The sequence below is a fragment of the Equus quagga genome, unplaced genomic scaffold (genome assembly GCF_021613505.1).
Source record: "Equus quagga isolate Etosha38 unplaced genomic scaffold, UCLA_HA_Equagga_1.0 252_RagTag, whole genome shotgun sequence".
NCBI lineage: Eukaryota > Metazoa > Chordata > Mammalia > Perissodactyla > Equidae > Equus > Equus quagga.
In genome coordinates this window covers 1,694,965-1,720,465 of record NW_025799860.1, presented here as the reverse complement: position 1 = coordinate 1,720,465, position 25,501 = coordinate 1,694,965, and the positions used below count along the sequence as shown (strand labels likewise).

The window sequence follows — 25,501 nt, the reverse complement described above, 5'->3', positions numbered from 1 at the left end:
CTCATCTCAGTTGGGCTGAGTGTGAAGGATGCTTACAGTGGTAATGTACCCCTGCTAAGGCCCCCACTTCTCTAGGGAGGGCTGTGTACCTTAGGGTGGCTTCTGCCCACCCAGCTGTGAAGCTCCACTGCTTGCAAAGGTGGCTTTTTTTTCTCTCCAGAAGGAATTTCTGCCTCTTCTACCTCAGTCAGGACTGTCCCTTGTTGTGGGGGTTCTTTTTATCCAGTTTTTGGTTTTCTCTCCAGGCTAATTTTTCCAAAAATAGTTGTAACCTGGTTGTGTTCATGGGAGAAGGTGAGTTCAGAGTCTGCGTATGGTGCCATCTTGACGAGATCTCCTAATTGTCCTTAACTAGATAGTCTCCTTCTTTTTTAATTCAGTCTAATAATAGCTAAGTAAACATTTTTTCCCCTATAAAATGTCTCTGCCACGATAGAAGTTTTGAATTGGACTTTTCAGAAAGCCTCTTCTTTTGAAACAAGCTTGAAATAAAACTCTGACATACTCTTATAATCAATCTGAGTGTTGCTTTAACAAACGTGTGTGTTGAAGGAATGAATGCTTGAATGTATGAAAGAGGAAAGTCTGACTGTTACTAGGCCTGAAATATTAAAAGTATTTTATTTTTTTGGTGAGGAATACTGGCCCTGAGCTAACATCTGTTGCTGATCTTCCTCTCTTTTACTTGAGGAAGATTATCCCTGAGCTAACATCTGTGCCAGTCTTCTTTTATGTTTTGTATGTGGGACACCACCACAGCATGGCTTGATGAGCAGTATGTAGGTCCGCACCTGGGATCTGAACCCATAAACCTCAAACCACTGAAGCAGAGTGTGCAAACTTAACTACTATGCCACCAGGCTGGCCCCACTTGTCTCTAAATTTGAGCTGTTCTGAGGATAAATGACACTGATTTCTACTAAAAAAATTTTTTTCCCCTAGGTTTTATGAATACATTTACATGAAATAATATGGGCAAGTGCATAATAGAGTTTAGAAGAAGGCCATGATAGACTAACAACTCTGTTTCTAGATTCCTGTATCCATTACTGAATAACACCAAGCAAATACACCTGCTGATAGAAGCCCTAAAGATCCAGTTATGTCGATGCACATCTGTGCCAACAGCTGATCTCGTTTTGAGCTGCCTGCTTGTTATTCACTGGAGGTTCACTTGTCCTTATTTCTACTCCTTTTGCTAAAGCTGTTTACAATTCCAAAACACAACATAAATTTTAAAAGTCCCGTGCTTATATCACATTTGTCAGCTACATTAACATGAAATTGAAATCTAGAAATTAATTTTTCTTTCTAGTCAGAAATTCTTCCATTACCAGTACTACAGCCTTCCTGAATGTAAATACATTTTAAGTGGGGAGGGGTATGTTCTGTTTTAATGTGGAGAAAGGAAATGATTTTAAAGTAGAAATGAAAACCACTTCTCTGCCGTTCATCCTTCCTGGTTAAGGTACTTCCAGGTTCTCCTCCCTAACTTGATTTTGGATACCTGTTACAGAACACCAAACTCCTGGTCTGGCAGTATTTAATTATTATTTAGTAGTATTATTAGTATTATTTAATTATTATTTATTGGTAGCTATTGTTCACAGCTCTTCTCTATAGAAGGTTAATTATCCACTTGTGATAATTTGACTTGTGAATTTTTCATGCCTGTTATCTCTGTGTACACCTTTTATTGATACCTTCTGGTAAACTTTTGACTGTTTCTAACTAGCTAGTAATTTCATAAGTGAGAGGGAAGTAGGCATAAAAGAAGTTGAAATGAGTTCTTGTTGATTGTGTTTCTTGTTCACAGGAAGAAGGGACAGTAACAGGGAAAAGCTGGGTGAAGAGATTCCTCAAGAGTCGTATGGTCCTGTACGGTGAAGGTTGCATACTTCATTGCTTCATATCAGTCTCTACTTGATAGATGCTTAATAAATACTTCCTGAGTTAAAAATAGTTTTTGTACTGTTATTTCTACCACCTGTTATAGCTGCAAACGGATTGTGTTTTAAATGGATTACATGCAGAATCTTGGTTAAGGAGGCATAAGATGTGGCCTTGAATGACTTGCCCCATTTCCCACTGATCCAAGCTCCCTGGGGTACCTAAGACTCTTGTGACATCTCAGGTTCCCAAGAAACATACCCAATCCTGGTCCCAAAAGCTGGAACTTTCTTCTGTTTTTTTGTCTGTGCTCCAGGATTTTATCCCCTTGATATCTATCATGATCATGAACAAATTTTTAAAGATATCTGTGCTAATGTAACATTTGATAACATCTACATTTTAGTAGGACCTTTCTAAAGACTCTATTAAACCCAAAGGGAATAATTCTAATAGTGGCATTTTAGGTACCATGGCTGCCTCTTCTGGGATCCTAAAATTATACCTTCTAGACAGACACTGGCTTTCTTTATTGGGCAGTAAAGCAGTGGATAATCATGATTGATTTCTCAGCACCAACATTCTGCCCCAACATACGTTTCCCTCCCTAAAGCCAGCAGCACACATTCCCCATGAGGTCAAAGACTTACTGAGCTGATAATAATAGTGATTAATATTCCTGCCAGGAAAAAGAAGGAAACTGCTCACCTGCTGGGATGCATTAACTTTTTCACATTTTCAGAGAATGCTGCAGACACTGAAAGATGTGGCCTACTAGGTAAATTCAAATAGTGGAAGAGAATTCATTTGTCTTATGGAAAAGGAACAATTACCTATCTTCTCATTAGCATAATTCATTAGTAGCATTTGCACTAAATACAACATAACTCTGTTATAATATAGTTTACTACAAAAATTTCAGTATGTCGAGGATTCAGTTTGTTCCCTGAGATGTAATATCCTAGAGAAAGAGCCTGATTTAATTCAATCGATGCAAAGTAAGATTAGCCTTATATCCACAAGATCATTACACAACTCAATTAAACAAACATTAACTTAACATCTACTATTTGTAAAGCACTGGAATAGGTGGTATAAATCACTAACATTTGTATAGGTCTTTGGCATGGTATTATATTAGCTCGTCCCCTCAACGCTGCCTGGTAATCATCTCCATTTTACCATTGAGGAAACTGAGGCTGAGAGGGTAAGTGACTTGACCTTAAAGGTCACCCAGCTAACAAGTGGTAGAGCCAGGACTTGAATTCTCTCTCACTTACCACAACTTCTTGAGAAGGTAGTAAGTTATACTCTTGTTCTCAGGAAGTTTACAGGCATCAAAAAAGGTTCCACTCCACTGAGGACTGCAGTGCACAGGAAAACATCATTTAACAAGCATACTTACAGAAGTATTAAAATACATTTAAATTTCAAGTCAGGTGGAAATATTTCTAATACATATGATATGCATACTCCACTGCCTACAATAGCCCCGGAAATAATCAAATCTTTCTTTGGTGATCTTTCATCACTTCCAGGTTATCCTAACCCTTTAGAACCTGTGAACAGAGTCGTCCTGAATGTTAAAGATAGAGAACACATGAAAAAGTGGTGAAGAAGCTTTGGCCATTGGGCCTGACTGGTCTCCGGCTTAGGTTCATCATCTAACCCACAGATCAAATGCCCAAGATAAGGTCATATGTATGCCTATTGTAAAAATTGGGGGCATAAAATGCTCAAAATGACATTGTTACTTCCAAAAGTGAACCATTTCTTTTACTGTGAGATAAAATACTTTCTTTTGCAGAACAGAAATTTCTGGTTCCTCTTTTTAAAATAAAGAAGAGAACATATGAATAGACATTTTGGTTGGAGTGGTTGAAAGTCTAACTTGCAGAGAAAGGCTCTTCACTTTAAAAAAAAAATTGAGGTCAAATTCACATAACATAAAATTAACCGTTTTAAAGCATACGCTTTGTGGCATTTAGTACATCCACAATGTTGTGCAACCATCACCTCTATTTATTTCTAAAATATTTTCACACCCCTAAAGGAGACCTCATGCACATTAAACAGGCACTCCCCATTCCCTTCTTCTCTCAGCCCCTGGCAACCACTATTCTGCTTTCTGTCTGTGGATTTACCTATACCGGATATTTCATCTAAATGGAATCATACAAAATGTGACCTTTGTGTCTTACTTCTTTCACTTGTTTTCAAGATCCTTTCACATTGTAGCATGTATCAGTATTTCATTTCCTTTTACGGCTGAATATAATATTCTATTGTATGGATATATCACATTTTGTTTGTTCACTCATCTTTGATGGACATTTGGGTTGTTTCTACCTTTTGCCCATTGTGAATAATGCTGTTATGAACATTTGTGTGCAAGCATTTGTCTGAATACTTGTTTTCAACTCTTTTGAGTATATACCTAGGAATAGCATTGTTAGGACATATACTAATTCTACGGTTAACTTTTTAAGGACCCATCAAACTGTTTTCCACAGTGGCTGCACCATATTACATTCCAAACAGCAATGTACAAGAGTTCCAGTTTCTCTACATCCATGCCAACATTTGTTATTTTCCATTTTTTTTGTTTTTAGTCATTTTAGTGAGTGTGAATTGGTATCTTGTTGTGGTTTGGATCTGCATTTCACTAATGACCAGTGATGTTGAGCATCTTTTCAAGTGCTGTTGGCCATTTATATATATCTTCCTTGGAGAAATGTTTGTTCAGATCCTTTGCTCAATTTAATTAGGTTATGTGTCTTTTTATTATTGAATTGTAAGATTTTTTTTTTTAGGTTTTATTTTATTTATTTTCTTCTTCTTCTTCTCCCCAAAGCTCCCCAGTACATAGTTGTATATTCAGCTGTAGGTCCTTCTGGTTGTGCTATGTGGGACGCCGCTTCAGCATGGCTTGATGAGCAGTGCCATGTCCACACCCAGGATCTGAACAGGCGAAACCCTGGGCCACCAAAGTGGAGTGTGTGAACTTAACCACTTAGCCACAGGGCCAGCCCCTGTAAGAGTTCTTTATATATTCAGATACAAATCCCTTGTCAGAATATGATCCTCTAGTGAATTTTTCATTAAGGTTATACTTCTCAGCTCCAGAATTTCTATTTGATTCCTTCTTATAATTTTTATATATTTATTTGTCATCTCTTCTTGTTCAGACATGCTTCTCCTGGTTTCCTTTAGTTCTTAGTCTATGATTTTCTTTATTGCTTTGAGCATATTTAAGACTGTTGATTTAAAGTCTTTGTCTAGTAAATCCAATGTCTGTATTTCTCCACTGATGGTTTCCATTAATTTCTTTTTTTCACGTGAATGGGCCATACTTTCTTGTTTCTTTACATGCCTCCATTTTTTGTTGAAATTAGACATTTTGAATGTTAAAATGTGCTAACTTTGGTAATCATATTCTTCCTTCTCCTCCGGGTTTGTTGTTGTTTCTTGCTGTGCTTTGTAGTCATTTGTTGAGTGACTTTTCTAAACTATTTTTAAAAGACTTTTATTCTTTGTTGCATCTGATCTCTGAAGTCTCTGTTCCTTAAGCTTGTGGTCAGCTCGTATTTTGATCAATATTTCCTTAAATGCCTAGAAAAAAACCCTCTCCTGGTGTTTGCAGATTGGCCCTATGTTAGGCATTCCTTCAACACTTAGCCAGGCCATTTACAACTCTGCCTTAGAGTTCACTTCCTGCTGACACTGAGCCTAAAGATCAACTAGAGATTAAAGTTTGGGGTTCCATCATGTCTTTTCTGAGCATGCATTCTGTTCTGAGCATGTGTGTGGCTTTCTAGCTTCTTCCCTCTTTATTCTCTCTTTCCCACTTCACTTTTGTCTAACTCTCCATAGAGGATCCAAGCCTTATTTTGCATCATTGCTTCAGACAGAGACACATTTTGTTTGTTGTGAAGTTTAATTTAAGTAGAAGTTCTTTCCTTTTTCTCAATTTTTCAGTGATTTTATAACTCTGATTTTTATAGTTGAAATATCTTGCAAATTATTTGATACTGTCACAGTTGTTCTCACTATAGTTTCATTCTTCAAAGTCTGTATGCACCTTTATCAAATGCTTTTAATGAACACTTATTCTGGGACTGGAATTGTGCTATGTACTTTATGTGGTTATCTTATTTAACCATGTAAACAACGCCAAGAGTTAGGCACTATTGTTATCCCTATTTTACTGATAAAGAAACTGAGACTTAAAGAGATGACATAGTTTACTCAAGATCTCTCTCTCATCACTACAGCTATGTAGTGCAGCCTTAAACTCTTAAGCATCATTCACTATTTGCTTCAGAAGAACAGAATTTCCAAGACTTTTTTTCTCCACTTCATCTTTATTCCTATTTTTATTTCTACTCTTAATTGTATTATCATTTCCCACTACATTTCTCAGGCATGCAGAAACAAATTAACAAACTAACAGAAACCCTGAAAAGTACAAGCTACAAACAAAAGACTAGCAGCAGTAGTGAATTCAATTTGGAATAGAATGCTGTGTGTGAATAACATATGAATAATTGTATAGTTCCTCCATCTCTAGAAGAAGATTCTAATGATACTTGGTTGAAGATGAAGCTCAGATATTTAGAAACTTAGGAAACAAACACTCTCATTAAGAGAGTTTATTTATTGCAGTGCTTATAATACTTTTAAAAACAATTTTAATACTTCACAGGGTGCTTCTAATAATGACAAGGCACTATGTCAAAGATACATGTTTGAACAAAATTGTTTCATGAAATGTAAATGTGGGAAAGTAATATTTATAAGCTAATAAATTATGTGATTTTTAATGTTCTAGTTGAATTAATAAATTAAATTTTAGAAGCAGAAAAAATCTTAAGGCTCTAAGATGTGCATCTCATCTCTCTTTCTTCCTCCTTCAACCCAAGTCAGAGACAGTATTAAAAAATTCTTTAGCTCTTGAAAATCCAGCTGACCTTTTCTATTGCTATTCCTTCTGACTTGTAATTGCCTATAACTGTGAAAATGACTTCAGGGAGCTGCAATCTAGGCCATAGGGGGCTGCAATATAGGTAAGATGAATTTTGTTGGAGAAAGAGAGGAAAGCTCAAGATTGATATTAAGACCGATACCCAAGCTAGACTTTTACTTGTCCAGGATGACATAAGGAGCATGCCCTAGAATGTAAATCAATGCACTGCTTCCTTTACCAAGAAAGTCTTGCCATGAAAGACAAAAGTCAGTTAAATTAAATAATATGTTTAGTGACTCGATTTACATTCTGGCACAAGTTCTTTCTCTCATCATGGACTAGTAACAAACTCTTTGTGGACTGGTATTGGTTTGAGGATCACAATTTGAAATCCCACTAAAAAGATGGTAAAGAGATTTTAGAGGGCATATACCCACAAGGACAAAGAGAACAGGATAGAAGAAACAAGAGCAAATTTCAGAAACTAGAAAGCAGCCGGACAATAGCAACTGACTTTAGAAGACTGGGAAAGGGAATTTCTTAGCTAATATAAGATAAGCCAGAAAGTAACCTGGCTTATATCACCAGGTCCCCCAAATATCTGTAATTGACAGTACCAGGTGCTTCTGGAAGTAGACACAAAGATGGGACTAAAAAGAGGAGGATTCATTGTAAGCCTGTTTAAGAAGCAGTTAGACCCTAGATCACCTCCTTGACTCTGCTTAGACCAGTAACTGCTTTTTCCATACCCTGGTAAAAGATTGATCATTTAGTCTCAAAATGAGACAGGAACCAGCCTAACAAAACAGGGTCATCTGCAAGACCCCTGGCCTAACAAGATAAGGTCCCTAACCAATTGGCAAGCTGGGAGAATCAGATAGAGGCTACCAAGATCCACATTCTGCAGCCTCTGGACTTTCCTGGGCTTACGCATGCACCCTAGCACCTAGAAGTCCACTGAAGGTGACCCTAGCTCTATTAACATAATAAAAATCACACCCAGGGGTGGAGAGCTAGCATGCTAATGACACATGCATTCCACGTGGTAGCATGCTATGTGACAGCACAGGCGTAAGCACAACCTCACCTCTACATGCCATGACAAGGCACTCCTCCCCAGCCTTTGCCTAGTAAAAGCCCCACAATCCTGATCCATAACAAGCTGGTCACCTGCCCCTTTCCTTTCTGCACCACCTCTCTTGTGCCTCTTCTGTGCACAAGCTAATAAACTTTTACTTTTCTATTCCTGTTTGTTGTCTCTCTTGATTTCTATCCTGGGGAACAATAAGAACCCAATGTGCCTGTAACAAAAAGAGTGTGACAGAGAGGGTCTCCGAACTGGGGAAATACCAGGCACAGTTGAGAGTGGGGACTGTTCTGAAAGTATGAGGGTTAATGAAAGTTTATTTATTAAAAATTGAGACTCCAAGCCTCTTCCCCCTACTCAGGTCCCAGAATACTGGAAACCAGGTTTTTACCATTTGGGTAAGAGATTGGAAGAGCTTCTCTGGGAAACTGATAAATCAAAAAGTAAAGACCAAATTTTTGCAGTTTCCAAAGAACACGTTGGGTTATTCTATAGAGAAGACCACACTTGACAGGCCTCATCCATATGCAGAGACTTCCATTCATCTTCTTAGTGACCGCTTTTAAATATGAGCAGACAGCCAAGGATTACAGACATTTGAGGAAAGCATTTGATATGAAAGACTGAGACTTAAAAAAAAAAGACAAAAAAGCCAATTGGAGAAGACTTGTAGGGAGAAGTAAATTTCCCAAAATTATTAGTATATTCAGAAAAGATATTGCATCTACCCAACAAGAACAGGATGTTAAAAAAAAAGTTTAGAGAACAAGAACAATAACAACAAGCTCTTAGAAATTAAACAAACAAACAAAAAAGCCAATTAAATAGAAGGCTTTATTAATAAAGTTGAGGAAATCTCCCAGGAAGTAAAACAAAAGCTGAAAGAAGGGGAATGAGAGACAGAAAAAAAATAGGTTCAACTTTAGAATAAAAGGAACTCCAGAAAGAGAAAACAGAGGGAAGGAAGTCATTAAAGAAATGAATTAAGAAAATTTACAGACTAAAAGGGCTCACCAAATGGCTAACATAATGGGTGAAAATAGACCCATATCAGGGAACCTCATTGTGAAATCTCAGGACAAAAAGAAAATCTTAGAGTCTTTGAGATTTGGGGGAGAGGGGAGAGAAGCAGATTTTATATGAAGTTTCAAAGATTAAAATGGCATTACATTACTCTACAGCAACTCTAGAAGCCAGAATGCAATGTAAAAATGTCTTTAAAATTAACAGGGAAAACAGTTTTCAAGCTAGGATTATCTACCTGGCCAAACAACTAACTCATTGTAAGGGAAGAATAAAGACATTTTTAGATAACCAAGTTTTCAAAAATTTCATCTACCATACCCCCTTTCTCAGAAATTTATTGGAGGATGTTCTCGCCAAGACAAAGTGGTAAACCAAGAAATCAGAAAATCATGGAATTCAGGAGACAGGAGTCCAATGAGAGAGACAGAGAGAGGGAGAGAAAGGAAGATGGTGAAGGGAGATTTCAAGATTTCAGCTGTGCAGCAGGTCTAAATAGCAACCCACTCCAAATTGGAGAAAGTTAGAAGACTCCTGAAGATATTTTTTCAAGCAGGTAGAATTAATAGACTACTCTACCCAATATGTTTGGATGTTTGGATGTATAAAAGGTGGAGAGTTTGGGGTTAAGTTAGTGTAAGTAGTGTGCAAAAAAAAATTAAAGAGTGAAAGAACAAAAAGATAGATAGATAGATACATAGATACATAGATAAGGTAGGTAGATAGATAGATTGATGGATGGATGGATAGATGGATGGGTGGATGGATGGATGGATGAATGGATGGATGGATGGATAGATAGATAGATAGATAGATAGATAGATAGATAGATAGATAGATAGATATTGGTAGGCTGCAGTCATTTCATTGAATCTTACGAGAAACCCTGAACCAGAATTGCCCAGCTATGGGTTCCTGAATTTCTGACTCAGAGGAAATGAATGAGATAATAAATATTCATTGCTGTTTTAAACCACTAAATTTTAGGTTAATTTGTTATGTAGTAACAGATAATTAATACAGATTTTGGTATCTAGAAGTAGGATGTTGCCATAATGAAAACCTAAAGATGTGGGAGTAGCTTTGGAACTGACTTGTGGGAGGAAGTTGGAAGGACCATATGAATAGTGAAAGACCAAACATCCTTATAAAGATTGTTGTTAGAAGCCTGATGGCCTATGAGAAGCCTACCAGTAAGGACTTTAGGGAGAATGAGAAAAATGTTGTTGGAAACTAGAGGAAAGGAGATGCTTGCTAGGTAGCGGCAAAAAATTTAGCAGCACTGTCACCTACAATAATATGCAAAGTAGAAAATATATTTAATGAACTGAGTGATATAGCTAAGGAAATTTCCTGACAGAGTGTTGAAAGTGCTGCCTGGCTGCTTCTTGCTGCTTAAAGTAAAATGCAAGGGGAGTGCCTTAAAGGAAGGACCGTTAAAGATAAAGGAGCCAGAAACTGTTGGTCTTGAAAATTCCCAGCCCTTCCAATGGCAAATGATGCTAAAATTAGGGATGGCTTTCTGGCAAAGAGCAAATCCAGAGCACAGCCAGAAAAATATAGTCTAAAAATGAAGCCAAGATGTGAATATCTTTGTTGTGACCTCAAAAGATTTAAGGCAGTGCCTCAAAGAACCATTCTGTCAAATAATGAGGCTTCTAGGTAGCTTAAAAGTTATGTGCCTTTGCCGAAATTCAAGGTAGAGAAGAGCTTTTCTCAGAGATTTGTGGGTAAGGCTTTTGCCTAATGGCATGAAACCTAATAAGATTCATAAAAGACCTGAAAAGTTTTTAAGAGTATTGTATTTGCAGAGCTTTGAGTTCTAAGAAGGAACCTGCCAACATGTGCCTGAAGGATTTCAGATTTTCTAGTGACTAGTGACTCCTCTAAACCTCCTGTTTTCCCCCTTTTGGAGTGGAGGATCTATAGAAATTATCCTTTGCCTGTCTCACCATTTTATATCGAGTGTGTGTGGGGTGAAGAACTTGTCTTTATGGTTCACAGGTCTTCAGCTTGAGACAAACTGTATGTTGGGAGCATCATCCCCAAGTTAATTTAAATGATGAGATCCTAGACTTTAAGCTGATGCTGTAAATGGATGAGACTTTTGGGGTGGTTGTGGGAGGGGTGAGAATATTTTGCATTTAGGAAGAATGTAATTTGTGACCAGAGTGTAGAATCTGGTGGTTTTAAAATATGTCTTCAAGTTCTTCCATACTCCTCTCTTCAAAAGGTGGAGCCTATTTCCACTCCCTTTTAATGTGGCCAGATTTAGTGACTTGCTTCTAATAAATAAACGCCACATGGCAATGATGCTATGTGACTTTTGAGGCAGGGTCTTAAAAAGGATAGTTTCTGCCTGGTACGCACTCAATCTCTTTCTCTCTCTTTGTTCCCCTGTCTCTCTCTCAGATCATTCATTCTTGGGGGAAGCCACTGGCCATGTTGTGAGGCCACTCAAGCAGCTTTGTGGAGAGTGGAGAGGCCTAGACGGGGAGGAACTGAGGCTTCCTGCCAGTCATGTGTAAAAGCCAACCTGGAAATAATCCATCAGCTCCAGTCGAGGCTTCAGGTGACTGTGGCCCTTACTGATACCTTGCCTGCAACCTTGTGAGAGACCTTGAGCCAGCTAAGCTGCTCCTAAATTCCTGACACACAGAGACCATAAGAGATGAGAAGTGTTTATTGTTTTAAACTGCTGAGTTTTGGGGTAATTAGTTATGCAGCAATAGATTACCAATGGATCTAGCCAAAATGATGATATAATCATAATGAGAGGATCACTGACCTTTCAAAAATCTATCCACCCAAATATATACAGTGAAGTTTCTATGACCATGTTAATATAGGAGGTAATAAGGTTTTCTCTTTTTTCATATTTTCACAGTGATAGACTGATAACATATAACTAGCATTTTTACATCTGTCTTTCAAAATGAGTAGACGTAGTTAAAAGCAAAGAATTTTAGAGATGGAAGGAAGCTAAGAGATTACGTAATTTAAGTGCTCCCTTTAGCACAATGTTTTAGAAACAGTGGGTGCTCAACAAATTTTTGTCTCTGTCTCTTTCCATATATATATTCGTACGTGTATATATATCAGTGTTTTATTTAAATTTTTGATCTATCAAAGTAATGCCTATACATAAACAATCAAATATTACTAAAAATCTTTCTTATCAAAAGCAGTCCTGTGCTTACTTTCCCAACTCTTGTCCCCCAAGGCAGCCACTTTTACCTTTTTAAACTGCATCTTCTGAGAATTACCTTTATGGTTCCAGGTAATAAGCTTATACTATTGTTTCTTGATTTACTAGCTTTAGAGAGTATTTATTCTCATTATGATCATTGAGAATTTCTCTCTTACCCCAGCTTCTCTCTTCTATTTTCCAAATAGAATTACAATTTTCAGTTAAACCAGTTCTTGCTATTTACACTATTATGACTGTAAATATTGTTCACTGCTGAGTCAAGTAATGTACAATAATTATCTGCCTCATGTGGATGCTTGTCTTCCTGGACTTTCTTTCTTTTTCTTTCATTTGCTTTGTCTTCTGTGTATGTACTGCTTGTTTGTTCCTAATGCGTCATCAGATCTGTTGAATGCCTGGTGTGGTTTGAAACTCTCCAACACATCAAATAATCCATCAGTTCCATTTTTTCTGTCCTGGAGCCTTCCCTACACTGCATTCTGTCCTCATGCTCTAATCTGGACAGGTTGCTGTCTAGCCCAGATGACATGCTGGGACTTTCCTTAGTTTTCCTGGTTTTGGGATTGTTTTTGAGAGAATTTGTTAATGTGAATATAACTAGAATGAGGAAGCATCAACATTTTAAAGAGAATCCCAAGTTATTAATATATACTGTTTATGTGTCCTGGATTCACCAGACTGTGAGATCACTTAAAATGAGGTCACATTTGCTTTTGATGCCTGAATTATAATGGCTCAAGTCGTCGCAATTTGAGTGCAAGATCTTAGCACCACTAACTTTGCAAAGTGCCCTCTGAATTTTTCTGGGGCTCCCTAAAAGGGGTTTATTCACATGTGCTCACTAATTAGTCTCTCCACTGATTACCACAAGGCATTCGCTGTGTTCCTCTTCTGCTCTGACCCCATGGCGATGTGTATTGCCCCAAATGCTGTTTGAAGGTGCTCATAGTATCTGTCACTGCTGATGGTAGGTATCCCTCATAAGATGGGTGTTGTACTTGCCAAGGGCATTTTCTCCTGATGTTGCCATTTCCAAGAATACCAAGGACTACTCAGGTTGATGACAGGTAATCAGAATGACCATTTCTGCATTTCCATGCCACTTTCCCACTCCTCTACCTCTCCGTTGCTCAAAGTCCAGAGTGCATAGTCTCTTTTGGCTCCTCTTCGTAGTTTCCTCCCTATCGCACCTCTTTCCAAACCAATAATAATCAACAGTCATAACTAGCTGCTAAGCACCCATTTGGGCAGGGACAACACAAAAGCTAGAAGGCTCAGAAACACAGTTCAACCACATAATTTATTACCAAACCAGAATGTTTAACATTTATATTCTAGTGAGTTTCTTAAGTCAGAGAAATAGCTTTAAAGTGAGATGAAGTCTCCATTCTGGAGATAGAACACTACTTGCAACTTTCAAATGATGGACGTCTTTTTCTGCTAAACAAGACTTCAAATGCCTTAGACTCTACCCTCAATCCAAGTACCATACTGCAAAATCTTTAAATATGTCCATATTTAGACAAGCCCAGAGATTTTTTCCTTTGGGAAAATTTGGAAACCTTGTATAGATAACTGTAAGTAATAAAACAGAATTAAAATACAAAATATTTCAGAGTTTTCACTAATTCAGACTGGCCTTTGCCCTAAAAATGGTCTAATTTGCTGATTTAGAATTTTCAAAGACTACTTAAAGGTAGAGATGCCACCAACAGGGAGATCTGCTAGCTGATGACAACAGAGGAAATACTTTTTCTTGTGAAATTTAAAGTACTACCACGTTGGTCTTTTTGGCCAAATGAGAGAATTGTTTTCAAAACAAAGGCCATATTATTCCAGAAAGAAATTTCAAGGGATACACAAGACCCTTCATCATCTTCCCCTGCCTCCCTGTCCATTTCCCCCTCTTTAATGTTCCCATTTTCTTCATTGGGTGGATGAGGATAGTTCGGTTCATAACTTACCCAATTACTAAGAGGTAGAGCTGGGATTTTAACCCAGGTCAATTTGACTTCAAAACTGGTGGTTCTTTCCTGCTTACCATATCGAGATGCGTCATTTTTGGTGAGTACAGAGATGACCCTAAGGAAAAGAAGCTGATCTCGGAGAACTACCAAGTCATGTGGCTTATCTGGGATTTCCTTGGCGTATTTAGTGGTTTCTTGGTGATACACACTCTGTGCTGAAGGCTCTGGAGAGGATCCCCTGGGCAAGCAAACCTAATGCCAAACCTCAGGGTCCTGCTCATTTCTTCTAACACCTTTTCTTCCATCCCTTTTGTGGAGAGAGGCCAAGTAACCGGTTGCTGATCCTGCACTCTGCCTCCCATAAGCCATCCAAATGACAGTTCCGACTTACCTTTCCTATGACATCTGTTAACAGCTTGAGGGCCAGAGGATCATGAACCAAGGAGTCTGTATAAAAGGATCCAAGGTATTTCTTTGGGTTGGTTGGGTTGTCCTGGGCACACAGATCTGGGCGCATGCTGAATCCATGGGAAATTCTTCCCACAGTGAAGGGGAAGGAACCACCTGTAAGTAAAACCCATTACTGAGGGGCTAGTGTCAGTTGAAAAAGATACCTTTCAATCCTCATGTTCTATGCAACGAGAAGTTACTGTAGCCCAGATGGTGAGCAGTATTTACAAAGGACCTACAGGGTTCCAACTGCTGGGAGATAACCTAGAAGAAACAATGTTAAATCATCTAAAAATTCAGTTTAAGGAATTTATCCTAAACAGAGAAGAGACGTGTGTAAAGATATGTGGTCAAGGTTTTCAAATGTAATGTGGTTATAATAGCAAAATACAGAGGCAGTCTATCAGTTGGGGAATATCTAAATAATGATTGCCTATCCATGAAATGTATTACCATGCATGCAACCATCAAAAATGATGGAGCTCTATATTTATTGACATGGAAAGATGTCTCTATATGCTGTTGAGAAGGAAAGACAGATTAGAGAACAGCACATACAGCTTGATATTGTGTGTATGTGTTTGTGTGTGTGGTGTGTGTCCAAGAGTCACAAACTCAATTACCTACAGGAGACCAAGCATGAAATGTAAATGAATGAAATAGGCCTATTTGTAAGCAATAGTAAATGGCAGGGACTATCGTAAACTGGAGAGCTTGTGGTCTGACTAGAGGGATTTAAATAAAAAAACAAAACAAAATAAAACAAAAACTGTGCCAACCAAACTAAACTCATGTGCAAAAATGGAATTTGGTCCTCAAACCATCATATACTTTATGACTAGACTGATGGTTGGAAGGGTGTTATGGACTGCATTGTGTCCCTCCAAAATTCATGTCATGTTGAAGCCCTGACCCCCATTGATACTGTATTTGGAAATAGGACATTTAAGGAGGTAATTAAAGTTAAATGAGGTCATAAGGTAGGATCCTAATCTGATAAGACTGGTGTTCTTAGAAGAGAAAGAGACACCAGAAATCTCTCTCTCTCTGCACACGCACAGAGGAAAGGCCATGTGAGGACACAGTGAGAAGATGGCCTTCTACAATCCAGGAAGAGAGGGCTCACCAGAAACCAACCCTGCTGGCACCTTGATCTTGGACTTCCAGCCTCCAGAATGTGAGAAAATAAATTTCTGTTGTTTAAGCCAGCCAGTCTGTGGTATTTTGTTATGGCAGCCCCAGCTGACTAATACAGATAGGGTCTTACCTCCATGTGCATAACATACTTTCAGTTTAGGAAACTTTTCAAATACTCCACCCATGATCATGGAGCAAATGGCTGTAGTGGTCTCTGCTGGCATTCCTGAAAAAGGAAACAGTCATAAGGTGCAGGGCTTGTCATCTCAAGCAAGAAGAAGCTCAGTGATGCTAATGGTTGGGGAACGGCAGCTTGCTGTGACTGTCAGTGCTGAGAAATGTGACGTCCCTGTGCCCCAGCAAGGCTTGGTTGTATACAAGCCATTACTTCGGGAAGCAGAACCATCTGACCCTTCCTATTTGCCACTTGCAGGTAGAGTCATCTAATGACTAGAATGGTCAAGGAGCCAGAGGACCTGGCTTTTGTCCTGATTCCCCCAGCTTCAGTCTTGGATACAGTGGGGCAAGCAGAGGACAATGAGTCTGGGCTGAATGCTACTCCTCCAATTTTTTGCTTTCTGGCCTTTGACAAGTTATTTAATGCCCCCGAGTCTGCTTCTTCACATGTGAAATGGGAACAGAAAAAGGCCCATCTTGTAAGGCTATTGTGGAGCCTTGCAAATGATGATGTCAGGAAAGTTCCTGGTGAGAACTTCACAGTGGAGTTGCTCAACAAATATTAGTTGCCTCCCTGTGCCTTAGTTTCCTCATCTGTAAAATAGGGATGATGATGGTTAGTTCTTGGCACTCAATAAATATTATGCTCAATAAATATGAACTAATATTATTATTCCTGCCAAATCTTTGCTCCTTCTTAGAGCTGAGGTTAAAAACAGCTGGATTAAAATGAATTATTTCAAGTGCTCTGTGCTCCTGGAAGAAACAGCTATTCCATCCCTGGGGCCTTCACCTCCACAGTCAGTCTGGGCTACATTTCCAGGTGACTGCTTTTCACACTGTGATTAAGAAATCTCTGGGGCCTCCACAGCTGAGGCTTGCACCTTCTGGGGAAGCCTGACTTTCTAACTGCTGAACGGGGCTTTACCAGATGCTCATCCTGCCCCAAGCCTGTTTGTTGTTCCATGGACAGAGATGTTTCTGGCTCCCTGGCGTCTTGGGAATTCTGGAAGCATGATGGATTCATATCCATCTGGGAGTGGTTTGTGGGCAGAGCATCCACTTGGACCACAACTCTATAATCCCATTTTCCACACTGGAGCCAAAGTACAATATTTACAATGTTAATTTGATCATGACCTTCCCCTGCTGGGGATCCTCCAATCAGCTAATGACCTCCTTTATATCCAGAATAGAATTCTGAAATTAGCCTGTTTGTTTGTTTATGGTCTGCATACTTATTTATCATCTCTTTCCTCTAACCAGAACATAGGCTTCAGGAGGGCAGGGGTTTTGTCCATATCTATATCCTCGGTGCCTGGTACAAGGCCTGGCATGCTGGAGGGGATCAATATATACGTGTTGCATAAATGAATGATGAAATGACTCTACGCAAAGGCTCCCCTCTGTTTTTCATGTGGAAGTTGCAATGTAAATAAGTTTCTGAGACTTGTCAAAGTGTTATGTGAATTAGGAGGATGAGATTTTCTTGGAAGCTGGACAGCAATGGGGCCTCTTAGGTTATCTCTTCCTACTAATTATTGCTTAAGAATTTGGTGGCAGATGGGTAGGAAGCTGCTTCACTAAATACATTAGTCTCCAAAAGCAATCACAGAGGCATAAAATGTAAGAACAGAAAGAAAATCCAGACCAGCTGTTTCATTTTACATATGAACACCTAGGGCCCAGGAAGATGAAGTGATTTGCTACAGGTTATACAGTGAAATAAAACTAGCTGGAGCTGAAATTCAGTTTTTTGACTTTTAATATATTGTTCCGTTTAATTCTTCATGGTAGTTACTTTATAATTACTTGTACCAATTGTATAATTGGGCTGAGGAGAAAAAGGATAATGGCCTCCCTAAAGAAAATCCAATGCTGTTCATTTGGGGACCCAATTTTCATTGGGTTTGTAGATGAGCTGCACTGTTCACTTGTGGCCCCAGAATTTTACATCTGTATCCATTTCTTCTTATCAAGGATGATAAGGAGAGATTGGATAGGCCAAATGGAGGTCTCTCCTCCTTCCCTTTCCCTCACCCTCATATGGAACCATGAATGAATAGCGCAAGAGGCAAAGAGCAGAAAAGAGGAGCAGATGACAGGAAAACTGAAAACCTGGGTCATCTGTAATCTAGGGCCTCAGATCTTTGGGTGGCGGAAGTTGACCTTCTACTCCTTACTCCAGGGTTCTCAGTAAGAGTTGATGCTATTATTGGCTCCTTAAACAAATCTATTAGACAGGCATGGTTACTTATTTTGGGAGCCTTTTTGGGAGTCTGTATAGTAAGTCATACAGGCTTTGGAGTCAGACTGATCCATGTGAATTCCATTTTCACTTATTAACTGTGTGACTTGTACGACTTACTTAACCATGATGAGACCCTCAGTTTCTCCATCTATAAAACAGGCATTGTAACGTCAACCTCATAGAGTTTTGTGTGGATACGATTAAAATTAAATGAGGTAATATATACAGCACTTATCTGAGTAAGAGCTCAATAACTCACAATCCTGTTAATTATTCATACTTTCTCTCTGACACAATTAGGGTTCCATAGATAATTGGAAAAAAACAAAGACTTGATCCTCTTTTCCAGATCCCAAGCCGACACAAACCTACGAGCCAAGGGAACCAGTATTTGGCCATCCGTCCATCCATCTGCATGTCCCAGGGGTGCACGAATAGGGAACAGTTCAGCTTTTCAGCCGCCTTCAAAGAGGCAATGAGAGAGACAGGGTTATTTGGACAAGCCGGCAAATACCGGGTACTATTTTAGGGAAATTGCTTTTCCCTGGGTTATACTGATCTGAATAAATAAACTAAAATACTTTTGAAGTTGTTTCCTGATGTATATAAAAGAGTCATTGATAAACTCTGCTCCTGCTTGGAAAGTAAAAAGGACACTTACAATTAACAAGGGGGCTGGTGGATGTACCGTTGGCTTTGATGAATTTAATATATTGTCTGGCAAAACAAGTCACAGGAAACATCTGTCATTCAAACATTTGGCTGAGAGCAAAATGCTCAAGGACTGATCTCACACCGCAAATGCCAGGGAAGTTTCCCCTGCTAGTTCCTACTTGGTCCATTCTTTCTGAAGGACTGCTCAGATTGTATCCTTGGAGTCAGGGTCAAAGTGTTCTCTTCTTTCCCCCACTGGGAAACCTGAGGATGTGGAAAGTGAGGAGGCGATGGGCTAGGAGCCAGGGGCTCATGACTGGGCTGGAGCAGGCTGGCCTGACCCAAGCCATCTGGCTACTCAGAGCCCAACACTGGGTGAGAATTTCTGGTGTCTTCAGGCACTCACAGAACCTCAGGAGCCCAGCTGAGTCCCTGAACAGTTTGCTGTGGATGTGATGACGTTAGAAAGGAAAGAGCTCTCAATGCCTCAGTCAGGCAGGTACTGAGATAAATGTCATGGGCAAACCTGCGCCAGGGCCTTCTGGGAAATGGAAATACCATCTGGATGAAATGACCTTTACTCAACAAAATGCTTAATTTTAAAAAGTCCCTTGAACAGGCATGGCATTGAGTATTAGTGCTTATCAAGGTTCAAAACAGATTTTTCTTAGTACGTTTCTTTTCCAAATATATCGGGGTGCTTGAGTGATTCATCCTACCTTTACATACAAATATGTGGGCTAAATAGGCTGACGTAATGTGACTTCTGTACATAAGCATTTTTAAAATGGAGAAACGATTCTGGGGCAACAGGGGATTCTGGAAGTGAGGCAAACAATAGGTTGGAGAAAGGACTTCTACTTCAGCAGGTTCTGTGGAGCAGAAGAGATCTAAACCCTTTGCAGGGAGAGGAGCTAATTGGTTTTTCTGATAACGGACGCAGGCTGGAAAGAGAGTATCAACTTCTTGGGATGGTTTGGGTTTGACAAAGACACACGATCATGTTATCTCAGTGGGATTTGACTCCTCATTAGGATAAACCTTTATTCTACGTGTCTAGGACAGTTCACTTCTATTCGGTTCAAATTAACAAATATTTCTGATCACCTTCTGTTTGTGAGGCATTGTAGAGAACACAAAAAGAAGTCACTTATACTCTCAAAATCATAACTCACATTAACTGAGAACTCACCATGTGCCAAAGCTGTTATAAGAATTTTACAGTTATTAACTAGTTTAATCCTTTATTAAATGAGTACTTCATTACTCCCATTTTACAGAGAAGGATACTAAGGCAGGTAGAGGCTAACTGAGTCAGGTCTTGTGGCTGATAATGGGTAGAGGCAGGCAGATTTCCACTCTGTCTGCCTCATACTTGTAATAAAGTCACTTTTGTGCCTGAAAACTGCCCTGAGTATGGTATTGTTGGGTTCACTCACTGAGAAGGGAGGTCTAAGAGATAAGGGGGACAGTGAGATGGTTTGAAGTTCCAGGATCACCTTAAAATAACAAAGCCAACTTGGGTTATGGTAACTCCTCTCATTTGTTTAAGCACATGTTACTGATGCAAGTTAGAGAGTAGTGAGGCTGGCAAGTCTTACTAGCCAAACAAAGTGCTGTCAACCCCAGGACATCACAAGTCAACTGGGGTGAGGATGCTCTCCTGAATCCCCTCAGAGACTGGCAGCCCCCAAAACAGCTTAGTTAGAATGATTGATGGGTTGAGCTAGTCACACAAATGAGAGTATCCCATTGGACCCCAACCAGCTGCTCTTGCTTTCTGAGCCCCTTAGTAATTCATAAACCCAGTTGCAATGAATAATAAAATGACTGCAGCTGAAGGCTTGCTCACACTGTGCTGAAACAACTTGGATGCACAAGTAAATAAATCCTCTTTCAAAGCTCATTAAAGTTTCTAGAAAACATTCACTGGATCAGTTCAACCACCACAGCCAGTAATTTTCAGGGAGTTCAATATTTAGAGGAACATTAAATCTTTCAGCTTATTAGGAGGAAATCTGATAGGCAATCCTAAACTTGTGGGCAGTGTCCATAGATACAAACATGGAAAAGCTTTTGCATGTTGTCAGAGCTCAATAAATATTAAATGATTGGTGATTATAGTGCCTGGTGAGTCCACGACCATCTACATAATTCATTATTGAAGATTTTGCATTTACAATGAAAATAGCAGAAAACAGTACTATTATAAGTCTAGGAGGGAAGTAAGAAATTTAAAAGTGCCATTGAATAAAGAAGTACGCATCTTGAATCCTGGTGCTAAGGAAAGCAGGTTTAGTTGCAGAAAGAACAGAAGGTAGAGGGAAACTGGTGGAGAGGACCATGGGACTGTGGCCATTTTGGTTGGATACTTCAGAAATGGATGGCATTGAGCTTTTGAAAATATATTTTATTATGCAATATTTTAAATATAGAAAGCTATAAACAATAGGACAATGAACATCCATATACTCACCACCTCGTTTCATCAAATGTTATTTTGACGGCAATTTTTGCTACGTATTTTTATTACACATTTTCAAAATATATGGCTTTAAAAGTATCTTAATTGAGGATTAAATAAATCAAAACATATCCATATATTGGAATATTATGCAGTTATTCAAAAATCATGCATTAGGAGAATTTTCATTTAGGTTGGAAATTCTCAATTAAGATATGAAATCACATGTATATTACAATTCCAATTTCATTAAAATGTAAATCTATGCAGATATCTGCAAATAAAAATACAAATGAAACATACTATAACCATGGTTGTTTATCTTTGGGTGGCAGGATTATGGGTTATTTTTATTTTTCTCTTATACTTTTCCGTATTTTCCACAGTTTCTTCAAAGTTATTTTATAATTTTGAAAAATGATAAGAATTATTTTTTTCCAAAGCAAAAATAAATACTTTTTTTTCCCATGTCACTAACATGGTTCTTTTACAGGTGGCTGTGATGAGGGTAATATTTTGGCTTCCAAAGGATAGATGAAAAGGAGAGCAAAGGAGGGAGAGAGAAGAGACATTTCAGCGAGTCAACGCAGGGCTGGCCTCTTCTAGTAAAACGTCCCACTCTTTTTGGAAGCTCTTCCCACCTTTCCCCCTACAACTATCCTGTCATCAGGCATTTCTCTCCCTCCCGGTGAAGAGGCGCCGTCATCTTCCCGCCAGCACCCAGTGCAGCGCCCGCCCCTCTGCGTGTTGGTCGAATGAGCCGCGTACTCACTGCGTAGACAGGGAAGAGTTCTTGCGCATTCAAGTCCCACTCGTTGACGTGGGAGCCGATCTGGACCCCCGGAAAGCCCAGCTCATTCACACAGCGCTCCATCTCCTTGATGGCCAGCTCCGGGGCCTGCATGGGCAACGTCCCCAGGCCCACAAACCTCCTGGGGTGGCTCGCAACGGTGGCAGCTAGGTCGTTGTTTAGAAGCTGGCACAGGTCTAAAGTGTCCTGAGGTTTGGCCTGTTGGAGATAGGTAAGGGAAACCACACGGTTCAAATCCCACTTTAGATGTTTACTCTGAACAACACTTCCCCTGGGCTAAATCATTTGTTATTATCAGTGGCTTTATCCCTCCAAAAACTGAGGCACTGATTGAGATAGGCACGGGCTGCAGGGGACCCAGAAGCCAATCATTGCAAATGCAAAGAAACTTGCTAGTATGATGCTGATTAATTGAAAAATTGAGTCTATCATCAGAAAGTATGGACACAATTACTGAGCCTAGCATCCTACACTAGAGCTGGGTTGAAGATGGGCCCACCTACTAACTGCAGACAGGGGACTGCAGGGCTGCACACCCAGCCCCCCTTCCCCCCCCTCCCTCGGCCCCCTGCCAATTATACACACAGGAAGCTGGCCGTGACCCAGTGCTTGATGCCACCATCAGGACACCTCCTTGTCACGCCTCATCATGGGATGCCAGGCTGCTCATGGACCTCTCCTCTCCTGGTCCATCCTCTTCTCTGTCTTTCCCATTGGCAGTGACACTTAAGAGTTAGCAGAATGCTGAGGCAGAAGAAGTTTGCTTTCTGTTCTCCTAACTCTCCCTTCTTTATTCTTTCCTTTCAACATCATCCCACCCCACGGCCAGGAATTTGATTCTCTCCTGCAATCCCAGTTGTCCAGTCAGAATGGTACCCAATCTGATAAAGACAGGCATCTTGAGGCCTTAGAGCATTTTTATTTCAAGCAGTGAATCTAATCTCAGGACCAGATTAGGATCAAATCACTAAAACTGGAATTATGAGCACAGGTTGGGGACATATGTGTGATCAGGTGGTATTTCCATTGCTCCTTAAATCACAACATGAGTGAATGTTTACTTGGTTGAGCAGGTGCTTAGTGCCCCCCAGCTATGTACAAACATGTCCTTCCACAGGCCTGCAATCAGGCCTGAAACTTTTAGCGCTCGAGACTTGATCACTTAGGGAAAGGCATCCAACCCCAGGAATCTCATTTTGAATTGTACGTTTCCCTGGGAGAGGCAACATATTAGGCCATTATTATCATTCTCACTTCAAAATTATTACCACCTCAGAATAAACTGGCTTGTCAATTACTGAGCAAGGCACTGCAGGAATGAGTCATCAGACAGGGAAGTTCTGATGGAGATTAAAGTTGGGTCTAGAACTGCGTTGTCCTGTGGAAATATAATGTGAGTCACATAGTAACATGTGACTGCTGGCTATCATACTGGACCGTGCAGGTCCAGAGCAACGACATGACTAGGAAGACAGGCCTGAGAGGGGATGCTGCAGTTTGAGAAGCTGAGGGACCCCAGTGATCTCTAAAGGAGAGAAGACTTGTGGGGGCAATGTCACGACTTGAGGCCTGTCTACTTTCTAGGGAACTGGACATGAGCATTCAACCAGCAAAGAGATGGTTTGAGGTTTCACACTCACCCAGTAGCTAAACATGACAGGAACTGTGGAAAGGGCTTGTGCGGTCACTCCTAGACACAGACACAAAGAAAGGCAAAGCTGATGAGAAGAACCGCCTGGGCACTCCTTCCACATTTCCCAGGGCCAAGGAGCCCAGCCAGTCTCCATCCCAGCCTCCTCCTGCCCTCCCCTCCCTCGCTGCTCCTCCTGGTTTCCCCTTCTCTTACCTCTCTGTCCCAGACCTCCTCATCCCTCAGCCTCAGTTCTAGGGGGAGGGGTAAAGGCTGGACAAAAGTGAGATCATTCAAGAAAAACTAATTTACTCCATTTTTCAAGGATTATTTCCACCCTCCTTCCTTTGCAGTTTTATTTAAACAAGACATTTCCCCACGAATTCTTTCAGGGCTTTGCATGTTAGGTCCTGCATGACAGAGTGTATTTCTCAGTCACCTTCCTGGCCCCTTTAATTCATCTAAATGAACCTGGGTGGAGTCCCCCTGTCTGGAATGCTCAGAATGAGAACCTGGATTTGGCTCCAGAATCCAGCATCCAGGATGCCTAGAATCTCCTGTCTTTAAGCTCCTGGAGCTGGGTTGTCAGGAGAGATGCTGCCAGACTGAGGGTGGCTTCTCTTTCCCCTGTACCCACATCCAACCCACCAGTGAGTCCTGTTAGTGCCGCTCTGAATCTTTTTATCAGCCCACCTCTCCCCATCCCCTGCCACTCCCTGGCCCAGGCCACCAGCGTCTCCTATGGACCACTGCAGAAGGCTCTGAATTGGTCCCTCACCACCATTCTTGTCCTCTTGCAGTTTGTTCTCCACTCGGAAGTCAAAGTAAGGACTAAAACTTAAATCAAGTCACTCCCTTGCTTAAAACTTCTGACTTTTCATCACTCTTAGCATAAAATCCAGACTTGAACATGGTCTATAAGGGCCCACACAGTCTCTCCCAGGGCTCACATTGTGCTTCGTTGGCCTCCTGCTTGCTCTTTGAAGCTCTTTCTCATCCCGAGGACCTTTGCACTGCTGTTCCACCTACCTGGAAAGCTCTTTTGGCTCATCACAGGATAGAGTCCTTTTCACCCTAAGTCTTGGTTCAAATGTCCCCTCCTCAGAAAGGCCTTCCCCAGCTCCAGCCTCTCTCTATCCTATCATTCTGTTCCTTTCCTTTTCTAATACTTATTACAGCCTGTCATGACTGTGTTTAGTTGTGTATTTTATGCTTGCCCTTCTTGAATGGAAACACCACATGAGGCTATCTGTCCATGCTGTATCCCCTGGTGTCCAGAGCGGTGTCTGGCACTTTGAATATGCCCAACAAATGAAAGAATAAGCTATCATTTAGCGAGGACTAGAGACTCCAGCTTTTGATTAGAGACTGTTGTTCAACGTTGTCATGAGATTTTATTTACATTCATTGATTAGTATAAAACAGAGTTCTTTTCAATTGTAAAATCTTTGCATTTTACATAAATACTTTTGCTTACATTACTCTATTGAATTTCTCCATTTTACGGATTAGATCTAAGGTCACATGGCTTGACTGTGGTGGGATGAGGCTCCCGTCCCGCATTGCTCCTTCCCTACACCTCAGTGGCCATCACTTGTCACCATTTTTCATATTAACATAGTAAATTGCATTATTTGTGTGTTGGTTGGTTTGAATACATATTCTCTGGTCTTTGAGAACTGAGAGGGGGAACAAACAAGTCTAATCCAATCAGAGCTTGTATATATATATATATATATATATATTTTAGTTTTATTGAGGTCATAATAGTTTATAACATTGT

General features: G+C 40.1%; 1 protein-coding gene across 4 annotated transcripts in view; it reads right to left on the bottom strand.

Moving 5' to 3' along the window:
- LOC124233830 (2-amino-3-carboxymuconate-6-semialdehyde decarboxylase) overlaps positions 1-25,501 on the bottom strand; it is a 70,081-nt gene that overhangs the window by 19,736 nt on the left and 24,844 nt on the right. For 3 of the 4 annotated variants that reach the window (XM_046651073.1, XM_046651075.1, XM_046651074.1), the window contains 5 exons: positions 23,729-23,778; positions 22,050-22,286; positions 18,528-18,621; positions 15,862-15,957; positions 14,536-14,708 (listed from right to left, as the gene is read on the bottom strand). In XM_046651073.1, the coding sequence (XP_046507029.1) occupies positions 14,536-14,708; positions 15,862-15,957; positions 18,528-18,621; positions 22,050-22,286; positions 23,729-23,778 (650 nt within the window). Of the gene's footprint in view, positions 1-13,458; positions 14,260-14,535; positions 14,709-15,861; positions 15,958-18,527; positions 18,622-22,049; positions 22,287-23,728; positions 23,779-25,501 lie in introns of those variants that run through there. The other variant, XM_046651076.1, reaches the window with a different exon arrangement.